At 41.4% G+C, this 27,455-nt stretch overlaps 1 protein-coding gene across 3 annotated transcripts in view; it reads right to left on the bottom strand.

Annotated features, from left to right (window-relative positions):
- hmgxb3 (HMG box domain containing 3) overlaps positions 1–20,728 on the bottom strand; it is a 65,686-nt gene extending 44,958 nt beyond the window's left edge. For 2 of the 3 annotated variants that reach the window (XM_078230750.1, XM_078230748.1), the window contains exons 1-8: positions 20,608–20,723; positions 16,198–16,348; positions 11,477–11,651; positions 9,833–10,465; positions 7,393–7,482; positions 5,376–5,522; positions 4,005–4,064; positions 2,778–3,154 (exon numbers count right to left, since the gene is read on the bottom strand). In XM_078230750.1, coding sequence (XP_078086876.1) covers positions 2,778–3,154; positions 4,005–4,064; positions 5,376–5,522; positions 7,393–7,482; positions 9,833–10,465; positions 11,477–11,651; positions 16,198–16,346 — 1,631 coding nt within the window. In that variant the 5' untranslated portion in view covers positions 16,347–16,348; positions 20,608–20,723. Of the gene's footprint in view, positions 1–2,777; positions 3,155–4,004; positions 4,065–5,375; positions 5,523–7,392; positions 7,483–9,832; positions 10,466–11,476; positions 11,652–16,197; positions 16,349–20,607 lie in introns of all 3 variants that reach the window. The other variant, XM_078230749.1, reaches the window with a different exon arrangement.
- Between the last annotated feature and the right edge of the window lie 6,727 nt (positions 20,729–27,455).

Below are 27,455 nucleotides of genomic sequence, written 5' to 3'. Positions count from 1 at the left end.
TAAAAGCGTGTAGGATCTCTGCCCACCAACTCAGGCAGTGAACTCCAGACACCCACCACCCTCTGCTTGAAAAGATTTTCCTCATTTCCTCTCTAATCTTTATGTCATTTAGCTTGAATCTATGTCCCCTGAACTTTTTGAACTCTCTGCCAAGGGAAACAGGTTCCTCCTGTCTACTCTATATCTCTAACCTCACAATTTTGCATACCTCAATGCTGTGTAGCAACTCAAACGTTCCCGCACAAGCTCTGCACAAGTTGGTCCCTTCATCTGCCGCATAATAAGATTTAATTGTGCTGTGCAGAGCAAAAAAAAATTCAAGTGGAAATTGATGACAATCCTTGGCATTTCCTGTCCATGGATTAGGCTCTTACTTTTATCGTTTGGGGTGGGGGGTGGTTGGTCCGGGGGGGGGGGGGGGGGGGGGTGGCTGGCTGGGTGGGGGTTGGGAGGGGGGGTAGGGTAGGGGGAGGAAGGTGGGGGGGGGGTGTTGGTCTGTAGAGGGTGGAGGGTGAGCAGGGAAGAGAAAAATTGCTCCGTTCACTGCACAAAAGTGACCACATAAGTTTGAGCGCCTCGAGTTGAGGTTTCTGTTACCTCACTTTGTGTTAATACATTGCTTTTTTTTTACTGCAAAATGTCCTCTTTGTAACAGTGCAACTCTGAAAGATATTTCGGAGCAATAATTAACCAATTTCATAGAATACTACATCCTTGAATGACATTCAGCCTCCTGAGCCTGTGCTAGCTCTAACAGCAATACAGTCAGTTCCACTGCCTAGCTCTTTGCACATATCCCTGCAATTTTTCTCTCAAAGTATTTATCCAATTCCAATTTGAAAACTACTATTGAATCTCTTTCCATCACCCTACTTGGGGACATCCTAACCACTCATTATGTAAAACTGTTTTATTCCGAGGAATCACAACAAACTTAATACCTCAAATTATATAAGAGAATTCTAAATCTCATCTGCAGAACATGAGATTAGAATAGTTTTAATGACATACAATCAGCTGGCCAAAGCAAAGCATTTATAGCTCTGTTAAATAACAACTTTAAAATGTCTGGCTTTAAACATCATTCAAAACTATGAGGATAAAAATGGAATAGGCTGAAATAGCATCTTAAGGATGGTGCCTATGCTTTTGGATCATGAAAATATTCTCTTTCCTAACCTTTGATCAGGTTCTTATGCAGGCAAGTATGGAAATGTACAGCAAAACACAGGGGACTGTGCTCTCCTGCAGTGCTTTATCTACAGTTGACTACCGTGCCAACACTGTCTAAGTTCACGTGAAAAGTTGATTAAAATGTGAAAGGAAATAACCAGAGGATTGATTACAGATTGATACCTCAGCTTGCACCATGCCAGCAGTGAGGAGAAACAAAGAGCTTAAAGTGACTTTTAACCACTTTCCTTTCCAACCTATTACAGTATGACACTACATTTACAAAATACAAATCATTGGAATTCAAATAAAAAATGTATACAATTCTTTGAAGTTTTAGCATTTATAAATGTACAACAGACATATCAGAGACCGTGATGGTTTATGAAAGCATAAGCTACCTTCACCATTAATTAAATTATTCACTGGTTATCGCTTACTCCAACCTGCAAATATCAGGTCATAAAGCCACCCCGCTAGATGTTTCTGTAGGGCACCATCACGGTACAGTTAGGGTATTTGCTTTTTGCTTGTTTTTCTGGAAGCCTTTTGTGTGTTGTTCATAGTAACTTCCTTCAGCAACATAAACAAGACTTTCACATTTTAACTGGCTTTGTGCATTACTTTTTTTTTGCAAATTACTGCACTCTCTCAAAACAATGGCCGAAAATTCCAATAATATGTCAGAATGTTGATTTCAGTAATGAAACTGGTGTGTAGCTCCCCAGTTGCACAGCTGAGTTTTCTCTTCAGATTCTCTGTGAATGCAGAATCGAGGGTTGTGGGTTCCGCCCTCACTCTGGTGGACCAGATATTGATAGAGCTGGCAGTGCTGGCTCCAGATTGGGGTGCCATCATTAAGGGGCAGCCTGATCTGCATTAGAAAGAAACCCCCCCAACATACATGGGGGAATGCCCCCCCCCCCCCGACAAGCATCAGTTCAGAATCTACCTAGACCCACAAGCACCTGGGCAACTCTACACCCCCCCCAACAAGCAATGGGGCAACACACCCCTCCCCCATCAAGGGGCAACTGGCCCAACCAAACACATTAGGGCAAGCCCCCTACAGTGGGGTCCCCCCCCAGAGAGTCTGTCTCTAGCACAGCCCCCTGGCACTGCCAGGTTGGCACTGCCCAGGTCTGCCCCTATCCCCCTGCAGGCTATACCTACCTTTGAGCCTCTGGCAAGATACCCTCCGCAGCTTTCCAGTTTTCAGTAACTGTTGTAAACCTTGACAACATGACGTCACATTAGTGAGGGGGAATTCTCTACCCGGGGAACATATGGCGGGGGAAAGTCTTTCAGATACACTTAGATTTACTTAAATGTATTAAAATGAGTTTCCCGCTCAGTTGCATCACTGGAGAGGGGCGGGGAAAAGCTCAAACTGAGATCTCTCCGTGGAGATTCTCGTTCCCATGGTTTCTCGGGATTTTTCACCAGCGTCGTCATTTTTGCCCACAGTGAATGCCAGCTGAAAATCACCCCCCTCCTCCCACCCACCTCTCCACGTGTTGATTTTATTCTGGTGTAACTTTCCACCACTGTTGATCACAAAAGTTCAGAAAGATATTACATTTATTTGACAAAAAAAAACTGACCTTGATCCTGGTCTTGTACTGTTAACTCCACGGGAGCCACTGATTGTGTTGTTAGTGGCTTCTGATGCTTGATGGTTTAAAATCTCAGGCGCCTTTACAACATCTTCAGGCTGTGCTTCCACTGTGTGCTCACCGGTTAATGCTGTATTGCAAAAATGCACTGGAAGGACCTGTTCCTCCGTTTGGACTGTGGGCACTGCTGTAGTTGGCTCATTGGGGTCAACATGTATAGTCTGCTGCCAATTAGTTTGTACTGGCTGCTGTTCCTCCTCTCTTTGATCTTCTGAAGCTACACTTAGAAGCTGAGTTACTGCCTGTGAACTTTCCAAACTGGACTGAGCTGTATCCTTCGTGCTGATAGACATATCTGCTGTTTCCTGTTCATATAGAGAAAATAAGCTTTGAAAGCTTGCCAGGCAAAATCGATTTGTATTATCGGCTTGCTTTTCCTTGACAACCAATTTTCCAGGAAAGTTAGCAATAGAGCATATTGAAATAAAGAATTCTGTTCAATTGTTTAAAATGGAACATGTGATAAGGCACAAAATATGTGTTCAGTTTCTAATTCCTGTATGAACATCAGGCAATCTTATGGTGACCGAAATTACCAACAAAGTACAAGATAAAAGAAATTGTGCTAGCTATTGCAATTTTCTGAAACAGTCCTGTCATTGTAACCACATTTATTAGCTTTAACCTAGTAAAACAATCTCACATTTAACTACAATGGAAATGTTGAGACTTCAGAACAGCTTGGCACATAAAAGCTACTTGGCTGGTTTTTTTTTAAACAGGGAAATTAATCTTCAAGCTGTTCTTCGCTCTGGCACTGAAGCACAAAAGGATATTAAAACTGATCGTGATTCTATTTAAATTTAAGAGCAAACAGTTCCAAGAGTATGAAATTTCCTTTTAAAGCCACACAAAGTTAGAAAGGGTTCCTCCATTTTGTGTTCAAAAGTTCCCAAATCCTTTAAACGATGATAAGTTTTTGAACTCAGTACATTTGAGTCATTCAATCTTACAACCTCCCATTGCCACGAGTGATCAATATCAAAAGTTTCACTGATGTGTGCAAGTGTGGAATTTGAAAACTGAAAATGGTTCAGCTGCTAGTTACGAATTCCTGAATTTGAAATAATCACATTTACACAAACAATCTTGGTAGGAAAAAAAAATAAAACATTTTGATGAGAAACAGGATGATAAATACACCTTGCAATATACCTTGCTTTGCTTCTCTTGGTTACATTCCACACGTACATTTAAGACCTGCACATCCTTGCCCTGTCATAAACAAAACAAAATCAAAACTCTGATAGTCCACATCAGGATTTCTTAAAAATACAAGTTATTTAAACAATGCATCAGCTTCATCTCAAAGCATTTTTAGAAGTTTAGTAAAAGTACAAGTATCAAATGCTTTAGGAGGTGTTTTCTCCATCACCCCATCACACTCTGGTGAATTAACAATCACAGAGGATGAACCACAGGGAGACATAGCTGTCTCTTAAAGAAAAGTACTCCAGGTAAACTTTACAATTATCTAAAGCAAGCTTGTCCAAACCACAGCCCGGATGCAGCCTGCAAAGCCTCTCAATGTGGCCCAGGGAGATTATTTTCAAAATGCAGGTAAGTGGAGTGGATGATTCTCAAAGGCGCTGCTACTACAATCATTGATTCCTGTCTCATTTCTCCATACTGGTGAGCTAATCAGCATCAATGTGGGAAAGAAACTGTCTGTGATTGGAGGATCAGCGAATACCAATGTCAGTGAGTGTACTCAGGAAGAAAGAGTGGATTTCAAAGATGGAGTCAGATCGAGAAGGCTGCTGGGTGCTTGAAAAAGAGAAAAATCCCGCAGGGCATGTGGGGAGAGAGGAGAGGCTGGGAGGAGGGGAAGTGGGTGGATGAGGTTGAGGGGCAGGGGTTGGGGGCTCGTGGGAGAGAGAAGAGGGTATGGGGCCTGAGGGAGAGAAAGAGGGGGCTGAGGGGCCCATGGGAGAGAGAGGCTGTGGGAAGGAGGTGGAGAGGTAGAGAGAGAGAGGTAGAGAGAAAGTTTGTGTGTGAGTGGAGGGAGAGAAAGGTAGTGTGAGCGAGGGAGAGAGAGAGGTAGAGTGAGGAGTAGGGAGAGAGACAATGTGTTTGTGACATTGCTTTGTTTTTGCTCTTCAAGTTGTTTCTATTCTCCAGACCTTAACAATTTTTGAAATTCATGTTTAATATTGTGCCAAACCTTAAATTTCAGAAATCTGTTTGTTGGCCCATTGAGTAACAAATAAATGGAAATCTGGATCCCCATGCGAAAAGGTTGGATAAACCTGATCTTAAATGAATGAATGCTCAGAGCTGGAGAGAAATTTATGATGAAGCAACAAGATGTTCATACTTCACGAATTCTCTCATCTTTAGCCTAAACAATTAATCCAAGTTCATCATATATAAGGAAACTTCTGGTTTACTAAAAGGTTACCACAGTTCAGCTTCAAAGATGGCCATTTTCATTGAAGTCAGCTTTTGTTTACTCCCAGATGTTCCTAATGTCTCTGTTGTGAGTAAAACTAGATTTAACCATTGTCAAATATATTACTAAATTACCTTTGGAATCCATTTCCCTCCCAGCCACTTTCCACAATTTGGACACTGTGGGGGCTTGTGCCTCGTCACATAGGTAAATAAACAGCTTGGATTAGGACAACTGCCACGGCCTCTTCGTGTGTAGGTTGTCTTCTGGGCAAAGATGGACTGCACAAAACAAAAGAGGATTTGAAAACACGATTAATAGTTTCAAACATTCACAGCAACTTCCTTAGGACATTTCCAAATGCAAAAATAAATGTGTTGTGCCACAGGGCGACTGGAAGTCTCATTCCTGCTCTATGTAAGCTTTTTTCTAAACAAAGTTGTGCGTATGATTGCACATGAATATATATTTACTTAAATATGTTATCTCCCTATAGCTTGTTGAACAAATTAGTTACATCCACCTTGCGACAATACTAATTCTGGTAACAAGAAGAAAAAACAGAAAAAAAATAGACTCAGACTGTGAAATTCTTTACAAATTGAATTTTCAAGACAGTTGTCTGCCTTGGAATGATTCAGTCTTTAACACAGCATTTTCCCAAAAGTATTTGTCTTCCAATAGGTTCAATCACAGTATTCAAAAGGGAATTAGATTATCTGCAAAGGGAATCAGACTATTATCTGACAAGGAAAAATATGCAGGACTACAATGAGGAGCTGGGGAGTGGCTCTTGCTGAGAGCTAGCACAGACACAATGGGCTGAACATCCTCTTTCTGGGCTGTAACCATTCTCTGATTCTGCTTACAACTCAATAACCATGTTTCTAGTCATACTGAACCACAAACTATATGCTGAGAAAATAAATCAGAGCAGAAAACTCTACAGACTAAAATCAGAAAAAACCCCAGAAAATATTAGAAATGCTCAGCATGTCAGTCAGTTTTTGGGGACCGAACGGACAAATTGTATTTCGGACGTTGAACTGTCATCAGAAGTATTATTTTTTTTAAATCACAAGCTGGTGTCCTTTCCCCACAGTGAAGCTGTTTACACCAAGTATGGACCAAGAAGAGTAAATGTACTGAAAACTGCATTATAAATGACCCCTTTAGATGACTTTGTAACACTGAAAGTCATTGTCAAACATATACTTTTCCTTAATCTCACAAATCAAGGAGCACAGAGATTTTTAAAAATAGGATATATGTGTTTGAATAAAAGGATGCTGAATCCACCGACAAGCATCTGTCGTGCTGATATGCTACCAGGAGTTATTATTTATTTTTTATCTGGGAAGGACATATGGTTACGATTTTGTAGAATAGCTACGCCTCACAGGGTTAAGAAAAAAGCAGTTGTTTCAATTCAATTGCTTTGTTTTGGTTAAGGTATATGTTTAGAAAAAGGATTTTAAATGCCATGTTTTTACATTATACACTTCATTTAAAAATTGGAATGAATACACAGATACTAAAGGTACTAGAAACAGAGGAAAATGAAATGCAGCACAAACATTTGTTCCAATGTACAAGTCACAACCACAGGAATTGGTGCAAGACAAATAGCTTTGATACTTTCAAAAGGAAACAAGATTAATGAACACGGGAAATGGGAATATGTTGAAAGGATGAGATGAGGCAAATGGAATTGAAGGTGGGTTGTGCCAAACATCAACAGGCACAGAATAAGTGGCCTGTTTCTGAGCTGCATATTCTATGTAATTATATATAAATTAACAAGAAAAACTAGCCCATTAGAATTTTCTAGTTGTAGCTGCATTTAGATATTCTCTATAAATGTACAACAAACTAATATCCTAGTCTGAGTGTAATCTCAGTTAAGTGACATCTGATAGCTATGTCACAAGATGCTTATACCAGTAAACACAAACAAGGGCAGATCATTTAAATGCAGTGTAACAGTTTCCCAGTGGTAAAAGGAACAACATGCATTGACAGAGGCTGCTGTCACAAGAGAAACTGTACTTTAAAAATCGGAAAATATAAAAGGATGATCTGGCAAAGTTCATTACAGACTTTGTATTTAAATATTGTCAAACCAAGCTGCAGGTTAATTCAATTTCTGACCTTTTTCGCTGGAGCTGTTGATGATTGTTTGCTCGTTAATGGTAACATTAGGAACTGGGTGGTTGATGCTGGAACATTTTCGCCCAAGTCCTAAAGAAGAAAATTAATTCATGCTGTCATTTCTTTGTGAAGGCATAGAAACAAGGATTGTTAAAATTATACTTCACTAATTTTCATCAAACATTCATGCTCTTTTTGGGGAAGTAGACCATTTAAAAAGGTTTCTTTCTGAATTTGGCTCACAAACCTTTAAAATCCCCATAGTTTCCCTTTCTAAATTCTGGTCTAGCAATGTGCCTGCAGCACAAATTATGCCAAAATATGCGGTACTGATGTCACATGTACTTCTCTGAGCCCCAATTCACTCCGCTAAAGAACTGAGGATCAATTTTCTGTACCGGTAAATAAATTCCAACCCTGCATGTTCTAGAAAATGAAGGGTAAAAAGGTGCAGGAAAGTCCATCAAACACATATGCTATCCTGCCACTTCGGCTATCTGAAAATAAGAATTTACGTGAAAAGACAAATCTTCCATTCATTCAGCACCTTTTAATGAGTTCAGGACATTCCAATGCGCTTGACAACCACTGAAGCACTTGTTAAGTGAAGTCACTGTTACATTGTAGGAAAATGCAACAACCAATTGTAGGTGCAACCCAGTCGCACAAAAAGAACTGTGCAAGAATGTTTTTTGGAAAATTCTCTCAAAGTTAATCATAAAACCTCGGGTGCAATGACATCATCCAACATTGCATCAATTTCCACATGTACACTGACCAACTCCGACCTTTCTCACCACTGTCTCTCAATTGGCAGGCACACTGCTTGTCCAACATCCAGTATTAAATAAACAGATATTTCCTTTGACTAAATACGAGGCATATCGCAGCCATTGCCTTTATCCCTACTCAAGCTCTGTTCCATTCCCCGCTCTGGCAACTGTCTAAGGCTGTTCTCATAATCATGGTGGCATATCTGGCTCACAGATGGCTTTCACCCACATATCACTAAGGCTCCCTCTCTGATAATGTCTTTGGTACTAAACCTGATTATTCCAATGCACTTTTAGCCCTCTATTAAACTTGAGGTCATCCAAAGTTTTGATGTCCTAATTCACACCAAATCCCGTTCATCCATTGCCCATGCTTGCTGGCCTATCCTTGCTCTCTGTTAAGCAATAGCTGAGTTTTATTCATTTTTGTTGTCAAACTCCTCCATGATGGTTAGCACTGTTGCCGCTCAGCGCCAGGGACCTGGGTTCAATTCCGACCGTGGGTGACTGTGTGGACTGTGCACATTCTGCCACGTCTGCGTGAGTTTCCTCTGGGTGCTCCAGTTCCCTCCCACAGTCCAAAGATGTGCAGGTTAGGTACATTGGCCATGCTAAATTGCCGTTTAGTGTCCATAGATATGGAGATGAGGTGTGTTAGCCATGGGAAATGTGCGGGGTTACGGGGATAGGACAGGGAAGTGGGCCTGTGTGAGATGCTCTTTCAGAGAATCAGGGACAGACTCGAAGGGTCAAATGGTTTCCTTCCACATGATAGAGATTCTATGATTTCCCCACCCTATCTCTGTAATCTTCTCCAGACACACAACTCTCCAAGGTGATCATTTTAATTGCCTTACCATGGATGACTGTGCTTTCAGCTGTTCAAGCACAAGGTTCTGGAATTCCCTCCATAAACCTGTGCCTTTTAGCCCTTTCCTCCATCAAGGCAGTTCTTGAAACCTACCTCTTCAATCAAGCTTTTTGTCATTTGCTCTAATAACACCTGAAGTGGCTTGTTTTATTTTAACATTCTTTCAAGGGATGTGGGATTCGCTGACTAGACTCAGGAGAGACTCTTCAGCCCATCGAGCCTGCACCAACAGGCGAGAAATGCCTGACCTCTAACCTAATCCTATTTACCAGCACTTGGCCCTTAGCCTTGACTAAACCAGCATTTATAGACTAGGCCAGCATTTGTTGGCAATCCTTAACTGCCATTTAGGAAGTGGTGGTGAGCGGCCTTCATGAAGTGCTGCAGTTCATTTGGTGTAGGTACACCCGCAGTGCTGTTATGGGGGGGGATCCCCAGGATTTTGACCCAGCAATAGTGAAGGAACGGCAATGTATTGCCAAGTCAAGACAGTGAGAAGCTTGGAGGGGATCTCATGTATCTGCTGCCCTTGTCCTAAATCTAGATGGTAGTGGCTATGGGAAGGTGTTATCGAAGGAGCTTTGGCGAGTTTCTGCAGTTTATCTTCTCGTTGGTACACATTGCTGCTATTGCGCATCGGTGTTATATTTTGTTTTATACTTTCTTTGCAAAGTGCCTCGACATCATTGCTTGGTCCTCATACCTACGGCTCACTTTCAATCTAAAAACATCGGTTAGCAATCTCAGTGCATTATTTGAGATGCGAGGAGTGGGAAAATCAAATTCAGTTTCCTACCTGTTTGTTATCAATACCAAGAGTCTGTCCGAGAGCTTTATGAGGAGAAGTGAGACCTCCTCTTGGCTTGCTCTGATTTGATAATACTGCGATCACAGAATTAGCCTCCACAGTTTGCTGGCTGGTGCAGGTGCCAACACTTTCTAAGGCGTCACTGGCTGCATTTATCAAGGTTCCTTCAATAACAACACAAGGGGAGTCAAAAGGATGTGTAAATTCTAACGAAGTCTCACTGGTGGTCAGTTCTCCTGCCACTTTATCATCTCCAGAATTGGAAAATTGAGATAGCATCTCTGATGTAACAATCTCCTGCATTGTTTCAGTGTGAATGAAAGCTTCGTCAGTAATTCCATCAATAGCGATGCTCTCCTCAGTACTATCAATATGGCCAGAGTCTGTAAGCGTACTACTGACTGTAAAGAGGCTTTGTATAGTGTCATGGGTAACAGTCTGCCAGGTGGCATTGCCTTCACCACCCCTCGCTGTGGGAGACTGTGCCAGCTGCTGACCATTTCCATCTCCAGATAAATTAGAAGTGGGAATTATAATATAGCTGGAACGAGGAAGAATTTTGCGGAATCCTGGAATATCAGCCGGAGGGACACCAGACGATGCGCTAATTAGCTTATCACTCTGTGGAAAGAGAAAATAATAAAATGTGAGCGTGATTCATTTATATAGCATTGTGGTTAAATTCAAAAACCAATATAAAGAGGCAGGGTCTCCAATTTTGCTGGAAATAAATTATCCTAATGCCCATAGCATGTTTAAGAGTGCAGCTGAAAAATGGTACTTAAGAGCAATCACTTGCAAGTTAAGCATCAAAATTAGAGGCTCAGATGATATCAAGCAAACTGAAGGCTAAATAATATGTCGTTCTTTCAACCCAAGACAAAAGTCTTGAGAACTCCAGTGTTATTTTTCTTTAATTAGATACAGCTTATTTTAATAAGAAACAGACATATTCGGGATCATTTCTGCTTTAAGGACTGATGAAGACATCCAATACTTTATGTTGCTGATGTATGATACCAGCACAATGATAAACCGTTAAAATAAATCTCTGCAAAGTGAATCCAGATATAGCTTTTAATATGGACAAATACAATCCAGTTAATCCAGCCCCACTGTAAATATTTGTGCTCTGCCCTCTCAAAGGTCATGTTCGTCACTGAAATCTCCTCTATCCTCTGCAACAGGAGACTCCATCAACTTAGTGACTTCAATAGTACAACTGGATACCCTTAATTTCCCTATGATTTCTTTGTGCTCCCACTCATTCATAATTGACCCTCCACAGAAACTCCCCAAACCGCAGCTACCCCCTCAATCTCATGATTCCTCCTGATCTTTCCAATTGAGGCATTGATAACTGACCAGGCTATCTTTGGCCACTCACTTGTCCCTTCCTCCCACATTCCCCCAGCATTACATAACTTATTCATTCCATTTGTCTATGAAAGAGAAAGATATATAAAAATACAAATCATTGCTGCTTACTCTGACACATTGTAATACCACTGGGGGCTGAATGACTGCCTGACTACTCAGAAGGGGTTTAATAAGGGATCTTATTAAGGGCAGAGCAGAAAAATATTTTAACCTGCAGATCTATCTATTGTAGCGAGAAGAGAAAGTTTTTACCGGATCTATTCCTTCTTTTTCCAGTTTTGCCTTTTCAAGGTAAATGCCCTTTTCAGCAACGCTGAGCCGCCTCCAACTTTCACTGATTTTCTTGTTTATCTCAGACCGGGGCAAATTCGGAAAGTCTTGTTGTACTTTTAAATGAGTATCATAATAGTACAGTAAATATGCTGGCCTGAAACAAACAAACAAACAACAATTTAAAGCACAATACTATATCAGCTGCATGAAAATTAACAAAAAAGAGAAATTTGGTAAAATTGTTGTCATTACAATGATTGGTTTCATTCTTACCAATCATAGAATCCTAGAATAGAATCTTACAGTGCAGAAGGAGGCCATTCGGCCCATCGAGGCTGCACCAGCCACAATCCCATTCAGGCCCTATCCCCATGACCCCATGCATTTACCCTAGCTAATCACCCTGACATTAAGGGGCAATTTAGTATGGCCAATCCACCTAACCCGCACATCTTGGGTTATGTCATAATCAGTGCTTCATTTGCAATAGCATCTCTTCCTGTTGTCTATCATGTCCCCCAAAGTTCAATCCTTAGCCCTCTGCTAATTTTCATCTAAATGCTGCCCTTTGGCGACACTATTTGAAGACACAGCTTTAGATTTTACATGTATGCTAACAAAATTCAACTCTACTTCCCTATAACCTCTCTTGCTTCCTCCTGCTATTGCTAAATTATCAGATGGCTTATTTGATATCCAATATGAGATGAACAGTTACTTCCTTTAAGCTTTCTCATTCCACCCTCCAAACTCTAGTCTCTAGTTACCACTCACTAGCAACAGTCTGAGATTAAGTCAGTCTCTTCGCAGACATGGTGTCACATTTGATCCAAAGATGAGCTTCATTCCTCAAATCTAACTATGGAACATTGCCCAACTTTGCCCGTCTCAGCTCATCTGCTACTGAAACCTTTATTCATGCCATTGTTATTTCTAGACTTTACTGCTCCAATACTACTCTTTGCTGGTCTCCCATGTCCTATCCTCCATAAATATGAGGTCATCAAATTGTCCATGTCTTAACTCACAGCAAGTTCCATTTCCATATCACCCGTGCTTTGACCTACATTGTCACCTGGTTAAGCAAAAGTTTGATTTTAAAATTCTCATCCTTATTTTCAAATCCCTCCACAGCCTCACCCTCCGTTATCTCTGCAGTTTGTTCCTGCATCACAACCCTCTGAGATACCAACGTTTCTCTAAACCTGGCCCCTAGTGCAATCCTTATTTCAATCACTCAAATATCGATGCCTATCTCTTCAGCTACCTAGGCCCCAAGCTCTGGAATACCCTTCCTACACTTAGCTGATTTGATTAGCAAGTTTGCGGATGATACTAAGATTGGCGGAGTTGCGGATAATGATGAAGATTGTCAGAGAATACAGCAGGATATTGATAAACTGGAAAATTGGGCGTAGAAATGCCAAATGGAATTTAATTCAGACAAATGTGAGGTGATGCATTTTGGTAGATCCAATTCAGGCGGGAGCTATAAAATAAATGGCAGAACCATCAGGAGCATGGACACAGAGAGGCCTGGGAGTACAGATCCTTAAAAGAGACAGCACAGGTGGAAAAGGTCGTGAAGAAAGCAAATGGCCTGCTTGCCTTCATCCGACGGGGCATCGAATATAAAAGTTGGCAAATTATGTTACAGTTGTATAAAACGTTGATTGGGCCACATTTGGAACACTGTGTCCAATTCTGGTCACCACACTACCAGAAGGATATGGAGGCTTTGGAGAGAGTGCAGAAAAGGTTTACCAGGTTGTTGCCTGGTATGGTGGGTATTAGCTATGAGGAGAGATTGAATAAACTGGGTTTGTTCTCCCTGGAAAGACAGAGGCTGAGGGCGCTCTGACAGAAGTTTATAACCTCTCATAATTTTATAAACTTCTATCAGGTCGCCCCTCAGCCTCCGTCGTTCCAGGGAGAACAATTGGAAACTTTTTCCCAGGGCAGAAATGACAATTACAAGGGGGCACATGTTCAAGATACGGGGGGAAAGGTTCAGTGGAGATGATGAAGCTTTTTTTACACAGAGGGTGGTGGGACCTGGAATGCTCTTCCAAGTGAGGTGGTTGAGGCAGTTGCGTTAGCCACATTTAAGACTTATCATGATAGGCATATGAAATGGGAAATAGAGGGATATAAGCCGTTGGTTTAGATAGGTAAATGTGATCGGCACAGGCTTGGAGGGCTGAAGGGCCTGTTCCTGTGCTGTACTGTTCTTTGTACACTTCTCTGCCTTTCTACCATGTTTTTCCTCCCTTAATATACTCTTTAAGACTTCTCTCTTTGACTAGCTTTTGGTCATCTGACCTAACATCTCCTTATGTGAATCAGTATTATATTTTGTTTTATAATGCTCTTTTGCAGTGCCTCAGGCCATTTCATGACATTAAATGTGTTGCACAAGCTGTAATTGTTGGGTGAAAGTCAGTTACACCCACTACGAATTTTGGGATCCAATCAAATTTTAAAATACTATTTAAACTAAGACCATTCATCAAAAATACAAATGCATTTTTAAAACTTCTCTTTCATGGGTCAAAATGCCTTTTCCTTGTCCTGACTTCTGTCATTCTTGGTTGACTTGTTTCTCCTCTAATTGTAAAGAACTATCGCTGACTCAGCTGAAATTCACTTAATCAGTGGACCATGGGTTGACCTTGGTATTTTAATGGTTTCTATAGATTAGCTGCTTACTAGGTAAATTTGCCAGGTGATAACAGCCACAAGACTTCTGAATAAAGATGAAGTTGGGTTAGGGCAAAAAAATGTAAGGTATGAAGATTTTCCTAAATGCATGTTGCATATGGTCAGCTTCACTAATGACTATCAAATCAGAATGTACTATAAAGCTCCACGTGCATTGCTATTTTGTCAAACAAAATACTGATATATCCCACTCAAGTCTGTGATTTATAGAATTTTTCAATATAAAATCCAGCCTAGTCAACTTATCGTTCCTGTGCTGGCTCACTGAAAGAACTAGCTACTCAGTCTCATTACCCTGCTTACCCCTCTCGTTATAAGTTATTATGGATTCAATTTCAATGGTTCAGATAGCCTATTCCACATCTAAACAATGCCCTGGGTAAAAGAAAATTCTCCTAACATCATTTTGTTCTTTTAATGATCTTAAAAGCTTATGCCCTCTCATTACCGATTCACCAATTGGGTCGATCACCCATAACTGTGGGCGAGTGAGTGGACAGGGATTCTGGATGTGACAGTCAGCTCTGGGTTTGAGTTACACTGTTAATTATCGAGTTGCACCTGAGATTAAACAGTGCACCAATTCAAGGGTAAGAATCCAGATAAGTAGCAAGTGTCTAGTGTCTGACACCAAGATCACCGTTAAAGACATTCATGGAGGTCTAGGACAATGCAAAACAGCTCATCCAAAGTTTAAACTTCCAGGGCAAGCATGTCTTAATTTCTGATGGGTCCTAAAGCACAACAATGCAGACACCTCAGCATTCACCTCTGTTGACATTGGGAGAACTGGTCCATTATTTTTTCTCAAATAGGAAAATTTGAGACTCGAAGTGTTGGCTCTATTCTCTCTCCACAGATGTTGTCAGACCTGCTGAGATTTTTTAGCATTTTCAGTTTTTGTTTCAGATTCCAGCATCTGCAGTATTTTGCTTTTATCTTGGTCTCTTTTACAACCTCTCCAGGACCATGACATCTTCCCAAAATGGGACATTTAAACAAAAGCCTAAATATATTTGGAGAGTTCAGCATTGCCTCACTACTGTTATATCTTACATTGCTTGGATCCCACGTGCTCCTTTGCTTACAGCACATCCGGTTGTCGTTCCAATTAAAACATTTGCATATCTGAGCCACAAGGTCTCCTGGTTCCTCTATCATTTTAAAGTTTTGGCTTCTATTTCCTTATTCTTCTTCTCAAAATATATCATTTCATATTTCTGCTCAAGGCAATGTGCTGGGAACGGCACAGATGGCTGATTTCTTTAAAGAAAGGCATGACAATTTCAAGGAATAATTGTACAATTAAGCAGTTTATCGTGATCCGATTCAGAAAGAGTATTTGTTAAAGATAAAAGACTTCAGTTCTGCTTTTAAACTGTATGAAGTGTCCCAATTCAAGGCGATAGAATATATGCCAGACTGATCACATCCATGATCACCCAAGTGAAAAGCACAAATATTTCCCAATGCTTTGTAAGGTCAGCCGAATTTGGGAGCACCATACGCAAGTGTCTTTTAACAGTCTGCTAGTATCATGAAGCAAAATTAAAAGCGTGGACAGTACTAGAATACTCCAATATTATATATAATTTTTGAAGACACAACTCGAAGAGCAGCCTTTCTGAGCTTTTAATGCCTAAACGGATCAAGCTAAAGCTAGCTATATCTGGAACCAGGCTGTCACTGAAGCAAAACAAATCGTTGATGCATGCACCGATACATGACAATAATGAAATTGAAGAGAGAAATGTGCACATGATAACCTTAATCAAAGTAGTATGTTGCACAGGTCTCCAAAGAATCCTAACTATTCAAATAATCACATAATTGCAGGAACGCGACACAGAATATATGCTCCTACAGTGCCTCCGATCAACAGATTTAATCCATTAATGGCACAAATGTGATGACTGAGACATCACCACTGGATCAAATGTGGATACTTTATACCTTCTGCATGATAAAGAATTATTTACCTGGGCTTTTTCCCTTTTTTACCTCCATCATCACTTTGCTCTTTCCATTTTTTTTTCTTTTTGGGTGGAAAGGTTTTTGTGCAGCTGTAACAGCCTTCAATTTCTTCTGTTACTAGTGTTATCTCCGCTCCATCATATGGGGCATCCATTCCTTAAGGTAGAGAATACAAAACATTTAAAACTATTTGCGCTAAAGTAAAACGCAACCGTTTGTAACCAATTCAGTACATACAAGAAATAAGAGCAGCAGTCAACCAAATGGCTCATTGAGCAAACTCCACCAATCAACACGACCATAGTTGATCTTGGGCTTCAACTCCATTTCCTGCTCCCCAGATCCCAAAAATCTGTCTTAAATGTATTCAGCGATGGAACATCCACAATCCCCTGGAGAATTCCAAAACTTCCCAACCCTTGGCCCTTTATCCTGAGACTGTGCCCCTCTATTTTTCAGATTCCTCGACCAGGAATGGGCAGCATGGTGTCACAGTGGTTAGCACTGCTGCCCCACAGCGCAAGGGGCCTAGGTTCGATTCCCGGCCCAATTCACTGCCTGTGTGAAGTTTGTACGTTCTCCCCGTGTCTGCGTGGGTTTCCTCTGAATGCTCCAGTTTCCTCCCACACTCCAAAGATGCGCAGGTTAGGTTGATTGGCCATGTTAAATTGTCCCATAGTATCAGGGGGATGAGCAGCGTAAATATGTGGGGTTACTGGGTAGGATTGTTGTCGGTGCAGGCTCGATGGGATGAATGGTCTCCTTCTGCATTGTAGGGATTCTATGACCAGTGGAAACAACCTCTCAGCATTCGCCTTATCAAGCCTTCAGAATTTAGTATGCTTGATGATTTGTCCTCTCATTCTTCTGAACTCCTGAAAACACAAGTCCAAGTTACTCAACCTCTCATCATAGAAAGCGCTTTCATCTCAAGTACCAATTTTATGAACCTTCCTTGTACACCGCAAGGAGATAATTTCTTAATTGTGGAGACCAAAACTGCACAGTATTCCAGATGCAGTGGTGCGCTTTTCAAATTTGGACACGTTTAAGTTAAAATGGCAAATTACAAATGTGATGCTGAACAATTAGGATCTGAGCTTCAATGTGCTTGAGGCTCAAAAGCAAACAAAATACTTCCATAGAAAGGAAGAGGTTATTATTTAATACTGAATAGAAAAAAAATGGGAGGCTGTATTTTTACTCTTCTCATTATTCAAAACAAAAAAGAAAGAACTTTAAGAACTCCTGTTGGGAGACTTTTCAAATTTATTTCTTCCCTATTAACCTTTTTGTCATTGTTTATTGCTCCTAATATTCTGTCTAATCTTCTGGCCTGCCAGCCATCTTTGTGCAATTATATGCTTTTTCCTTAATTTTGATACTGTCATTAATTTTTTTAGTTAACCATAGATGGTGGATATTCCCTTGGAATGTTTCTTTCGTATTCTGAAATATCCCTTTAAATGTCGGCCACTACATGTCAATGAATCTATCCCGTAATCCAATTTGTCAGTTCACTTTAGCTAGCCCTGCTTTCATACCCTCAGAATTCCTCATATTTAAATTTAAAATACTAGTCTTGGACCCACTCTTCTCTCCCTTAAACTGAATGTAAAATTCAGACATATTATGATCACTGTTACCTTGATATAAGGTTATTAATTAGACCCATCCCATTGCAGCTTATGAGGTCTAGTATAGCCTGCTCTCCAGTTGGCTCCAGAATGTACTGTTCCAAGAAATATTAAATGACCTCATGTATGCTACCTTCGTTCACCTGATTTTTCCTTTCTATTAGTAGATTAAAATTCCCTATTATTATCGCTGTACTTTTCTGACAAACATCCATTATATTTTCCTTTATACTCTGTCCTACCTTGTGGTTACAATTAGGGAGCCTGTACAGCACTCCAACAAATGATGGATTATTGTTTCTCATCTCAACCCAAACTGCTTCTGCATTCTGGTTTCCTGAACTTATGTCATCTATCTCTAATGCACTAACACCATGATTAACAGAGCACTCTTCCAACTTTTCCTAACTTCCTGTTCTTCTTAAATGTCACATACACTTCAACATGCAGCCACGTCTCTATAATGGCTATCAGGTTGTACTTATTTATTTCTATTTGCGTGATCGGTTCAGCTGCTTTGTTTCAATTGTCACATGCATTTAGAGAGGCCTTTAATTTTGTCCTTTCGTTATTTTTGTAATGCCTGACCTTGTCTGTTGCTTTATTCTTAGATTTGTGCTCTCTGTCCTTTGCTGTCACATTCTGTTTATCATTTCCCATGTTTCTTGAATGGTGTTGCAACTGCACTCATCCAAACCAACAATGTTCCATCATACTCCTGATTGCACCTTGTAGATAATGATAAGACTTTGAGGAGTCAGGATGCGAGTTACTTGCCATAGATACTCCAAGCTCCGACTTGCTTTTGTATATATTATTTGTGTGATCTGTTCAGTTCAGTTTCTGATCATGCTAATTTTGATGCAGAGAACGCAGTAGTGGTGATGCTGTTAAACTTCAAGGAGAAGTTCTTGGGTCACTGTCTGTGTGGAGTCTGCACATTCTCCCCGTGTCTGTGTGGGCTTCCTCCGGGTGCTCCGGTTTCCTCCCACAGTCCAAAGATGTGCGGGTTAGGTTAATTGGCTATGCTAAATTGCCCCTTAGTGTCCCGGGATGTGTAGGTTAGAAGGATTAATGGGGTAAATGTGTTGTGGGGATAGGGCCAGGGGTTGGGATTCTTGTCGGTGCAGACTCGATGAGCCAAATGGCCTCCTTCTGCACTGTAGGGTTTCTATGGAGAGATAGTTGGGATTATCCTTTTTCCTGGAGACTGGCATGCCATGAATGTTTTTTTGTCATTAATTAACCCAGGCCTGAATGCTGTCCAAGTCTTGCTGTTACGCAAGGTAAACTGCTTCAGTTTCTGTGCAATCGCAAACAGTGCTCAACATTGTGTAATCATCAGTGAACATTCCCACTTCTGATCTTATGACAGAGGGATGGTCATTGATGAAGCCACTGAAGATGGTTGGATTTAGGATTATTCTGAGGAAATCTTGCAGTGATGTCCTGAACCTGAGATGACTGGCCTTGATAATAACTGCTCAATATAACGCCAACTGGGAGCGTATTCCCCTTGATTCCAACTGAATACAATTTTGCCAGCATTTCTGAAGTAATCAATCAATCAAATGCTTTGATTTCAAGGGAAGTCACTTTCATCTCTCACTATGGAATTCTGCACTCCTGTCCGTGTTTAGATCAAGGCCACAATGAGGTCAGGAGCAGGGTGGCCATGGTGGAACCCAGCCTGAGAACTGGGGAGCAAATTATGACTGAACAACTGCCACTTGATAGCACTGGTGCAAACACCATTTTTTTGATGATTGAGTAAACCTACAGTGGTTACTGGGTGGACAGGATTTATCCTGCTTTTTGAAGACAGGCTATACCAGGTCAATTTTCCATATGATCAATTAGATGCACTGCAACAGCTTGGCTAGCGGCGCCATTAGTTCTGAAGTATTTGCTCCTGTAGCCATGATGTTGTCAGGGCCTATTCCCTTGCCGTGGAATGACTCAAAGTGGCTGAAGATTGGTATTCATGATGATGGTGGATTTTGGAAGGAAGCAGAGATACATCATCCATTTTGAACTTGCTGATAGTTGCCTCCGAGGAGACTCCTTCTCCCTGTCGCCTCAGAGGAGCAGCACGGTGGCACAGTGGTTAACACTGCTGCCTCACAGCGCCAGGGACCTGAGTTCGATTCCCGTCTTGGGTCACTGTCTGTGCAGAGTCTGCATGTTCTCCCCATGTCTGCGTGGACTTCCTCCGGGTGCTCCGGTTTCCTCCCACAGTCCGAAAGACGTGCTGGTTAGGTACATTGGCCATGCTAAATTCTTCCTCAGGTGTACCCGAACAGGCGCCGGAGTGTGGCAACCAGGGGATTTTCACAGTAACTTCATTTCGGTGTTAATGTAAGCCTGTTTGTGTCGCTAATAAATAAACTTTAAGGAGACTCTCTCGCCCCGTCGTCAACTCCTCCTCGCCTCTCATTTTCCCCTCTCACCTTCTCCTCCTTTCCCCACTTTGACCCTCTTTGCTCTCATCCTTTACATCCCCTCCTTCTTTCGCCTTTCCTCCACCTATCCTTCCTGCTGTTACATCCCCCTCCTCCAGGCTCTCTCCCCCTTGTCCCCCTCCTGAGTTTCTCTGCTGCTCACTCACACACAGAGGCTAGCGGCCAATGAGCTGCAGCCTTATTGTCCTGTGTCTCCGCCAGCGCTGCCCACACTGCGGGGAGGGGGAGGGGGATCCCGCAATACCTCCCGAGCCGGCCATCGCGCGCCGCGCACCAAAGCCCGGGGCCAGCACCGCCAGGAGCCCGCGTCACTCACCGCTGGGATATTTTCACTCTTACCCTGGAGGGGCTGTCGGCGATTTTTAAATTTTCCAGTTCCGCAGCTTTCGGCTCCGCGAACAAAATGGCGCCGTTGCTACGCTGGATTTCGCCAATCCGATCACGTCGTCAATACACCCCGAGTGGCGCTCAGCCAATCAGAGCCGCCCTATTAGGCACGTGGAAGCGCGGCATGACGACAGCAGCGATGTCAGGCTTCCAACGCATGCGCACTGGGCAATTCAAATCATCCCTGAGAGCGCCATCTTCGTGCAGGAAACAGAGAGACATTGACACGGACAACTCACACCCACAGAGAGACATTGACGCGGACAACTCACACCCAGAGAGAGAGAGACATTGACGCGGACAACTCACACCCACAGAGAGAGACATTAACACGGACAACTCTCGTTTGATTTGATTTATTATTCAGTGAAAAGTATTGTTTCTTGCGTGCTATACAGAAAAAGCATACCGTTCATAGGGCAGGAAAGGAGAGAGTGCACACGCAAGAGACAGAGGGAAGGAGACATGGGCAAGTCTCACAATCACAAAGAGAGAGACATTGACATGGGCAACTCTCGCATCCAGAAAGAGACATCAACATGGGAAACACTCACACCCAGAGAGAGGCATTGACATGGGAAACACTCACACCCAGAGAGAGGCATTGACATGGGAAACACTCACACCCAGAGAGAGAGACATTGACATGGGAAACACTCACACCCAGGGAGAGGCATTGACATGGGAAAAACACACACCCAGAGAGAGAGGCATTGACATGGGAAACTCTCACCCAGAGACATTGACATGGGCACCCCTCACACCCAGACAGAGAGACATTGACATGGGCAACTCTCACACCCAGAGACATTGACATGGGAAACTCTCACACCCAGAGACATTGACATGGGCACCCCTCACACCCAGACAGAGAGACATTGACATGGGAAACTCTCACACCCAGAGAGAGAGAGAGACATTGACATGGGCAACTCTCACACAGAGAGAATCATTGACATGGGAAACTCACACCCAGAGAGGGAGACATTGACATGGGAAACTCTCACACCCAGAGATATTGACATGGGAAACTCACACCCAGAGAGGGAGACATTGACATGGGAAACTCTCACACCCAGAGAGGGAGACATTAACATATGCAACTCTCACATCCACAGAGAGACATTGATATGGGATACTCTCACACCCAATGAGAGACTATGACATGGGCAACTCTCACACCTAGACAGAGAGAGACACTGACATGGGAAACTCTCAGACCCACAGAGAAAGACATTGATATGGGCAACTCTCTCAGCCACAGAGAGAGCGACATTGACATGGGCAACCCTCACACCCAGACAGAGAGAGGCATTGGCATGGGCACTCCCACACCCACAGAGAGTGAGACATTGACATGGGCAACTCGCACACCCACAGAGAGAGAGACATTGACATGGGAAACCCTCACAACCAGACAGAGAGAGACATTGACATGGGAAGCTCTCAAACCCACAGGGAGAGACATTGACATGGGCAACTCTCATTGGTTAATGGCAGATAGCAAATTGCTTGTGAAGAACAAGGCGGAGTGTATCTGAATGGCAAGTGGCCAAAATGGGTATAATATGCTGATAAGATTTTGAGGGTTGGGGTCGACTTGATCAGCAGCATTAGGAAGAAGCTCGGAGGGGCAAAGGGACACGCACCTCCCAAGTTAAGTAAGGCCGCAGCAACAGCCAGTTGTACGAAGGTGTGAGAGAGACGGAGACAGAGATCAGTAAACTGAAGCAGCAGTTGAGTGCTGCAAAACAGAAATTTGGTACATGGCATGTTAGAACATTAGAGGCTGAACAAAGAAATGAAATGCAAGTGTTACATATGAGTCAATTGCAGACAGTGTGAGAAAGCAGATAGGAAGCTGTGCGAGAAAGGAACACAGCTAACCAGAGGGTTGTGGAGATAGAGCAGAAGTGTAGTGATTCACAGGCTGCTGTGAAGATTTTGCATAAATCAAATACAGGAGAGAAATCGCTGACCACACGAAATGTCAGAAAAAGACAATTTTAAGTTGCAACTCTCAGCTCAACGTGATATGACGTGCGCTTCTGAGGATCGAGGGATAGATGGAGACAGTGACAAATCGAAGTCTCCACTGCCAACTCACAGGGGTTTGTTAGACATCAATATAGATTGAGGGGGTATGGTTGATGAGGCCCAGAGATATGAGGATAGGGATGACCCCTGGGATAATTCCCAGCATGACGAGTATGCAGCGGAACCGTCAGCCTCACTCGCACCCATGCCCATAGCCCAAGGCAACTGTAACAATTAAAGATTGATTGTTAAGCTCACAATGTTGTTTATAATTTCATTAGAATTTATCTTTCTCTTAATTTTAATTATAATTTTTGAAGAAAGACGACTAATGTCTGAATTTATTTTCTTTGTTTTTGTTGATTGAATATTCTATTTTCATTTCAGTTCTAAATTGTTAAGATTCAATGAAAGCAAAGTTAAATGCTGTGGAGATGATGTGTTGGAAAGCTTCCATGAGAAATGAGTGTGTTTAATGTGTGTGGATTTTTCTTTGCTGTGTTGTAAATGCATATGTGAACATGTAAAGTCTGTTGCTTTAATTTAATGTTTTAAAATCAAATGGGAGTTGCGAGCTGAACTAAAAGTCTAATCTGAAACAAGGTAAACATTTGAAATCCCTGAATCTTGGGCATTGTTACTGGTCACAATCATTGCTCAAAAAAATTACATATTGTATAAACAAATATATGTATTAGAGTAATGATCAACATTGTGGAATTTAATTTTAACTTAAATCTCAGAGTAAATGGAAAATTTAAAAAAATCAAAGTGTATAAATTGAGATTTGGAAATAATCAGTTTGAGCTTGGTGCTCTGAATACAAATTTGGAAAAAAAAGGGGATCTAAAGCTTGGAATTTGAAAGTGTTCTTTGTTTCAGGAGACCATGTGCTTTTTAATTCCTTGGCTTTTTTAAGGGGCAGTGATGATGTCATTACATTTGAAAACTTTTGTTCTGTTTTCCCCAAGTGACAGAGATTTTATTGTTTTCTGTTTAATCCGTTACACATCTAATTTACCGATCGAGAAACTGAAAGTTACATCAAGACCAAATTAACTAATTTGGCTCCAAGCCAAATGTATCTTTCGTATTTTAAAAGTGGATCATGAATCACAGACAAACAGCAAGCCTAACAGCTTCAAGACTGTTTATTACAATATAATGATAATTGGGACATAAAGGCTTTGCCTGTCAACCTATTCAGACTTATCTGTTACCTTTTGAGTTAGCATGTTTGTGATTAGCTATACTTAACTTCCATACCACTTGTAGGACTACTGTTTCTAATAATATGACTTTTAAAACTACCATACTTGGATATAATTGATATAATTGCTCCTGATGTTTAATTGATTGAATAAATTGAGTGCAACTCATAAAAGGGGAAGTTACCTAAAGTTTAAGGGCATAAATAATTTTGATCTTTGACAAATAATGGGTAATGGAAAGATCGTCAGTATGGGCTCTTAGGTTTCAAGAAAAGAAACCTTTTTTGTTGTTGGAGAGATAAATTACACATTCTCAATTAATGATATCACTATTTCAAATTTGGGATAATTTTTACCTCATATTTATTTTTTTATGTTACCTATATGGAATAAATGCAAATGTGAACATGTAAAGTCTGTTGCTTTAATTTAATGTACTAAAATGCTAATAGAATTGGAATTAATTATTTCTGTAAAAGGCGAAGGGCTTTTATTATGTTATGTGTAAAATACGAAAGATACGTTTGGCTTGGAGCCAAATTAGTTAATTTGGTCTTGATGTAACTTTCAGTTTCTCGATCGGTAAATTAGATGTGTAATGAATTAAACAGAAAACAATAAAATCTCTGTCACTTGGGGAAAACAGAACAAAAGTTTTCAAATGTAATGACATTTTATTGTTATGTGTTCATGAGTGAGGTAATCTAGATGATGGGGAGTGTCAATGAAGTTGCAACAGATGATAGGACTTTTCCATTATTAGCAGTTATTTGGGGTTATGGAATGGAAGTCAAAACCACATGAGAATAAAATACAGAATTTGTGTAGATCACACTATTCATGAATTAAAGTTAAAGTTTATTTATTAGTCACAAGTAAGGCTTACATTAACGCTGCAACGAAGTTACTGTGAAATTCCCCTAGTCGCCACACTCTGGCGCCTGTTTGGGTCAATGCACCTAACCAACATGTCTTTCAGACTGTGGGAGGAAACCGGAGCACCCGGAGGAAACCTATGCAGACACGGGGAGAACGTGCAAACTGCACACAGACAGTGACCCAAGCCAGGAATCGAACCCGGATCCCTGGCGCTGAGAGGCAGAAGTGCTAACCACTGTGCCACCAACTTTAAGGAAAGAATGGTCAAGAATGACAAGATAATGGGAGAGTTTCCTCTACAATTTGTTAAACTGGTCTAAAATCACTCGAGTTATTATTTACCAACGTGAGTTAATTGAGCCTTAAAGGAACATAGCATGTGTATGCTAATAGTACTCAATATGTTTGAGCTACGATTATTGGGAATTTAGATTTACAATGATAGCAGTAACAAAGGGATTAAATGAACAAACAAAACATGTTAAAGACTACAATCATAGGGGAGGTTTGATTTCTGAAAGAAAATAATAAATATTGTGTTGGAATAGGAATTGCATTAAGGTCTGGAAACAGAGGCGGAACAAGATGCAAGGGGGCTCTGATTTCGTAGAGGGATTGGGCAAGTGTAGGAGACCCTATTGATATTACCACCCTTTGCCTAAAATCCAAACTTCCGGCCAGGATCGGTGAGATTGAATTGGTAGACATACACAAATAGGAAGAGATCACCACAGACGTTACTGAAGAAATCTCACAAGACCGAGGAAAATGCCTTGAAAGGATGAAACCAATATTATAATTGTCCCAGAAAACCTACAAAGAGTTAAAAAAAAACTAACTAAAGCCCATCAGATATACGTAAACATTCTAAAGCGGGTCAAGTACAAAAGGAAATAAATTGAGGCCATGAAAAAAACTGGTAGGGCACAAACGTTCAGAGACGCCCTTGGATAAGAATTCTCTCTCATTATCGTAATCATTATAATGATTCTGATGCTGATTTACCAAATTTATAATCATGTTTAAGCGTTGGATTAAAGATATGGAAAGTAAGCTAGAGATAAAATTGTTCGTAAAGGAAAAAAAGCGAATGTTAGACAGTAGATTGCAACACGACTTGGATATACCTGCCCAGGTGAGGCAGGTATAGTTATAATCCAATTTTCTAATGCTCAGTGGATCAAAGGGGAGGACTGTAGCCTGTTGGGTATTCGTAAAGACACCAACAAAGTGAAGACACCATCAAAGTCCGATGGATAAAAGAGCTAACTCTGTATCAGGCTAAGGACTGTGGGAGCAGCAAGGTTGCGGGGGTTCTGCAAGTGAAGAACAGGCACAGGAGATTTTTTTTAAAAACTTATTCATGGGAGGTTGCATCATTGGTTGGCCCAGCATTATTACGGATTTGGCATCATATGTAGGCGAGACCAGGTAAGGACTTCCTTCCCTAAAGGACATTAGTGAACTAGATAGGTTTTTATGACAATGGTTTCATGGTCATCATTGGAGTTGTAATTCCGGATTTTTATTGAATTCAAATTTCACCAACTGCCATGGTGTGATTTGAACCCTGGTCCCCAGAACATTACCCTGGATCCCTGAATTACTAGTCCAGCGACAATACCACCGCCTCCCCTAATGTCCTTTAGGCAACCCTAATCTGGCCTACATGTGACTTCAGATCCACATCTGATTAGATTGTGGCTGTTCCTATGCGTTGAACAGACAGTGATTGAACATAGACCCCTATGCTGTGCTCCTGAAAGAAATACGACCCCTGAGAGACAACTGAGCATTTCTGACCAAAAAGACAGTGATTGATTAGTGCTTGTCCTCCGAGTACATGACTGGAAGCATGATTAGTGCCAGCAATATCTGTATAAGGAGAGACAAAGAAACACCAGGAATGACAACCTGCAGGACTAACTATAGAATCCTAGAATCATAGACTCCCCACAGTGCAGAAGGAGGCCGTTCAGCGCATTGAGCCTGCACCGACAACAATTCCACCCTGGCCCTATCCCTGTAATCCTATGTAGTTACCCTGTTAATCTCCCTGACACTAAGGGGCAACTTTAGCATAGTCAATCAATCAACCTAACCTGCACATCTTTGGACTATGGGAGGAAACCGGAGCACCCGGAGGAAACCCAGGCAGGCGCAGGGAGAACCTGCAAACTCCACACAGACAGTAACCCGAGGCTGGAATTGAACCTGGATCCCTGGCACTGTGAGGCAGCAGTGCTAACCACTGTGCCACCCTAATAATCATTGCAACAAGACCCTGAGTCTGGAACTTGGGAGATATCAGAACAAAACCCATCGGCAGGGTGTCTGATTAACTCACCACGGTAGTATCGAAGTCAAAGTTTGGATATTTTTTGTGAAGCTTTTGAATAGTGTGTATAACAAAGTAGGTCAGAGATTACATACTTTTGTGTATAATGAATACTTTGTGTGTAACAAGGTTTTGATACCTTGTGTACTAAAGTTTGTGCTGTAGAGTTTGAGACTTTTGTGGTAGTGTACAATAACAGAGATCTGTTGTACAATAATTCGAGAGTTCAAGTGTCTTTGTCCATAGCATCAATTGACCCGAGTTCGAGGAGCAACACTAGAAACCATCTAATAAGTAAAAGGGGTGGTGAAG

This window comes from Mustelus asterias, chromosome 16 (genome assembly GCF_964213995.1).
Source record: "Mustelus asterias chromosome 16, sMusAst1.hap1.1, whole genome shotgun sequence".
NCBI classification, from domain to species: Eukaryota; Metazoa; Chordata; class Chondrichthyes; order Carcharhiniformes; family Triakidae; genus Mustelus; species Mustelus asterias.
This window is presented reverse-complemented; position numbering and strand designations above follow the sequence as displayed.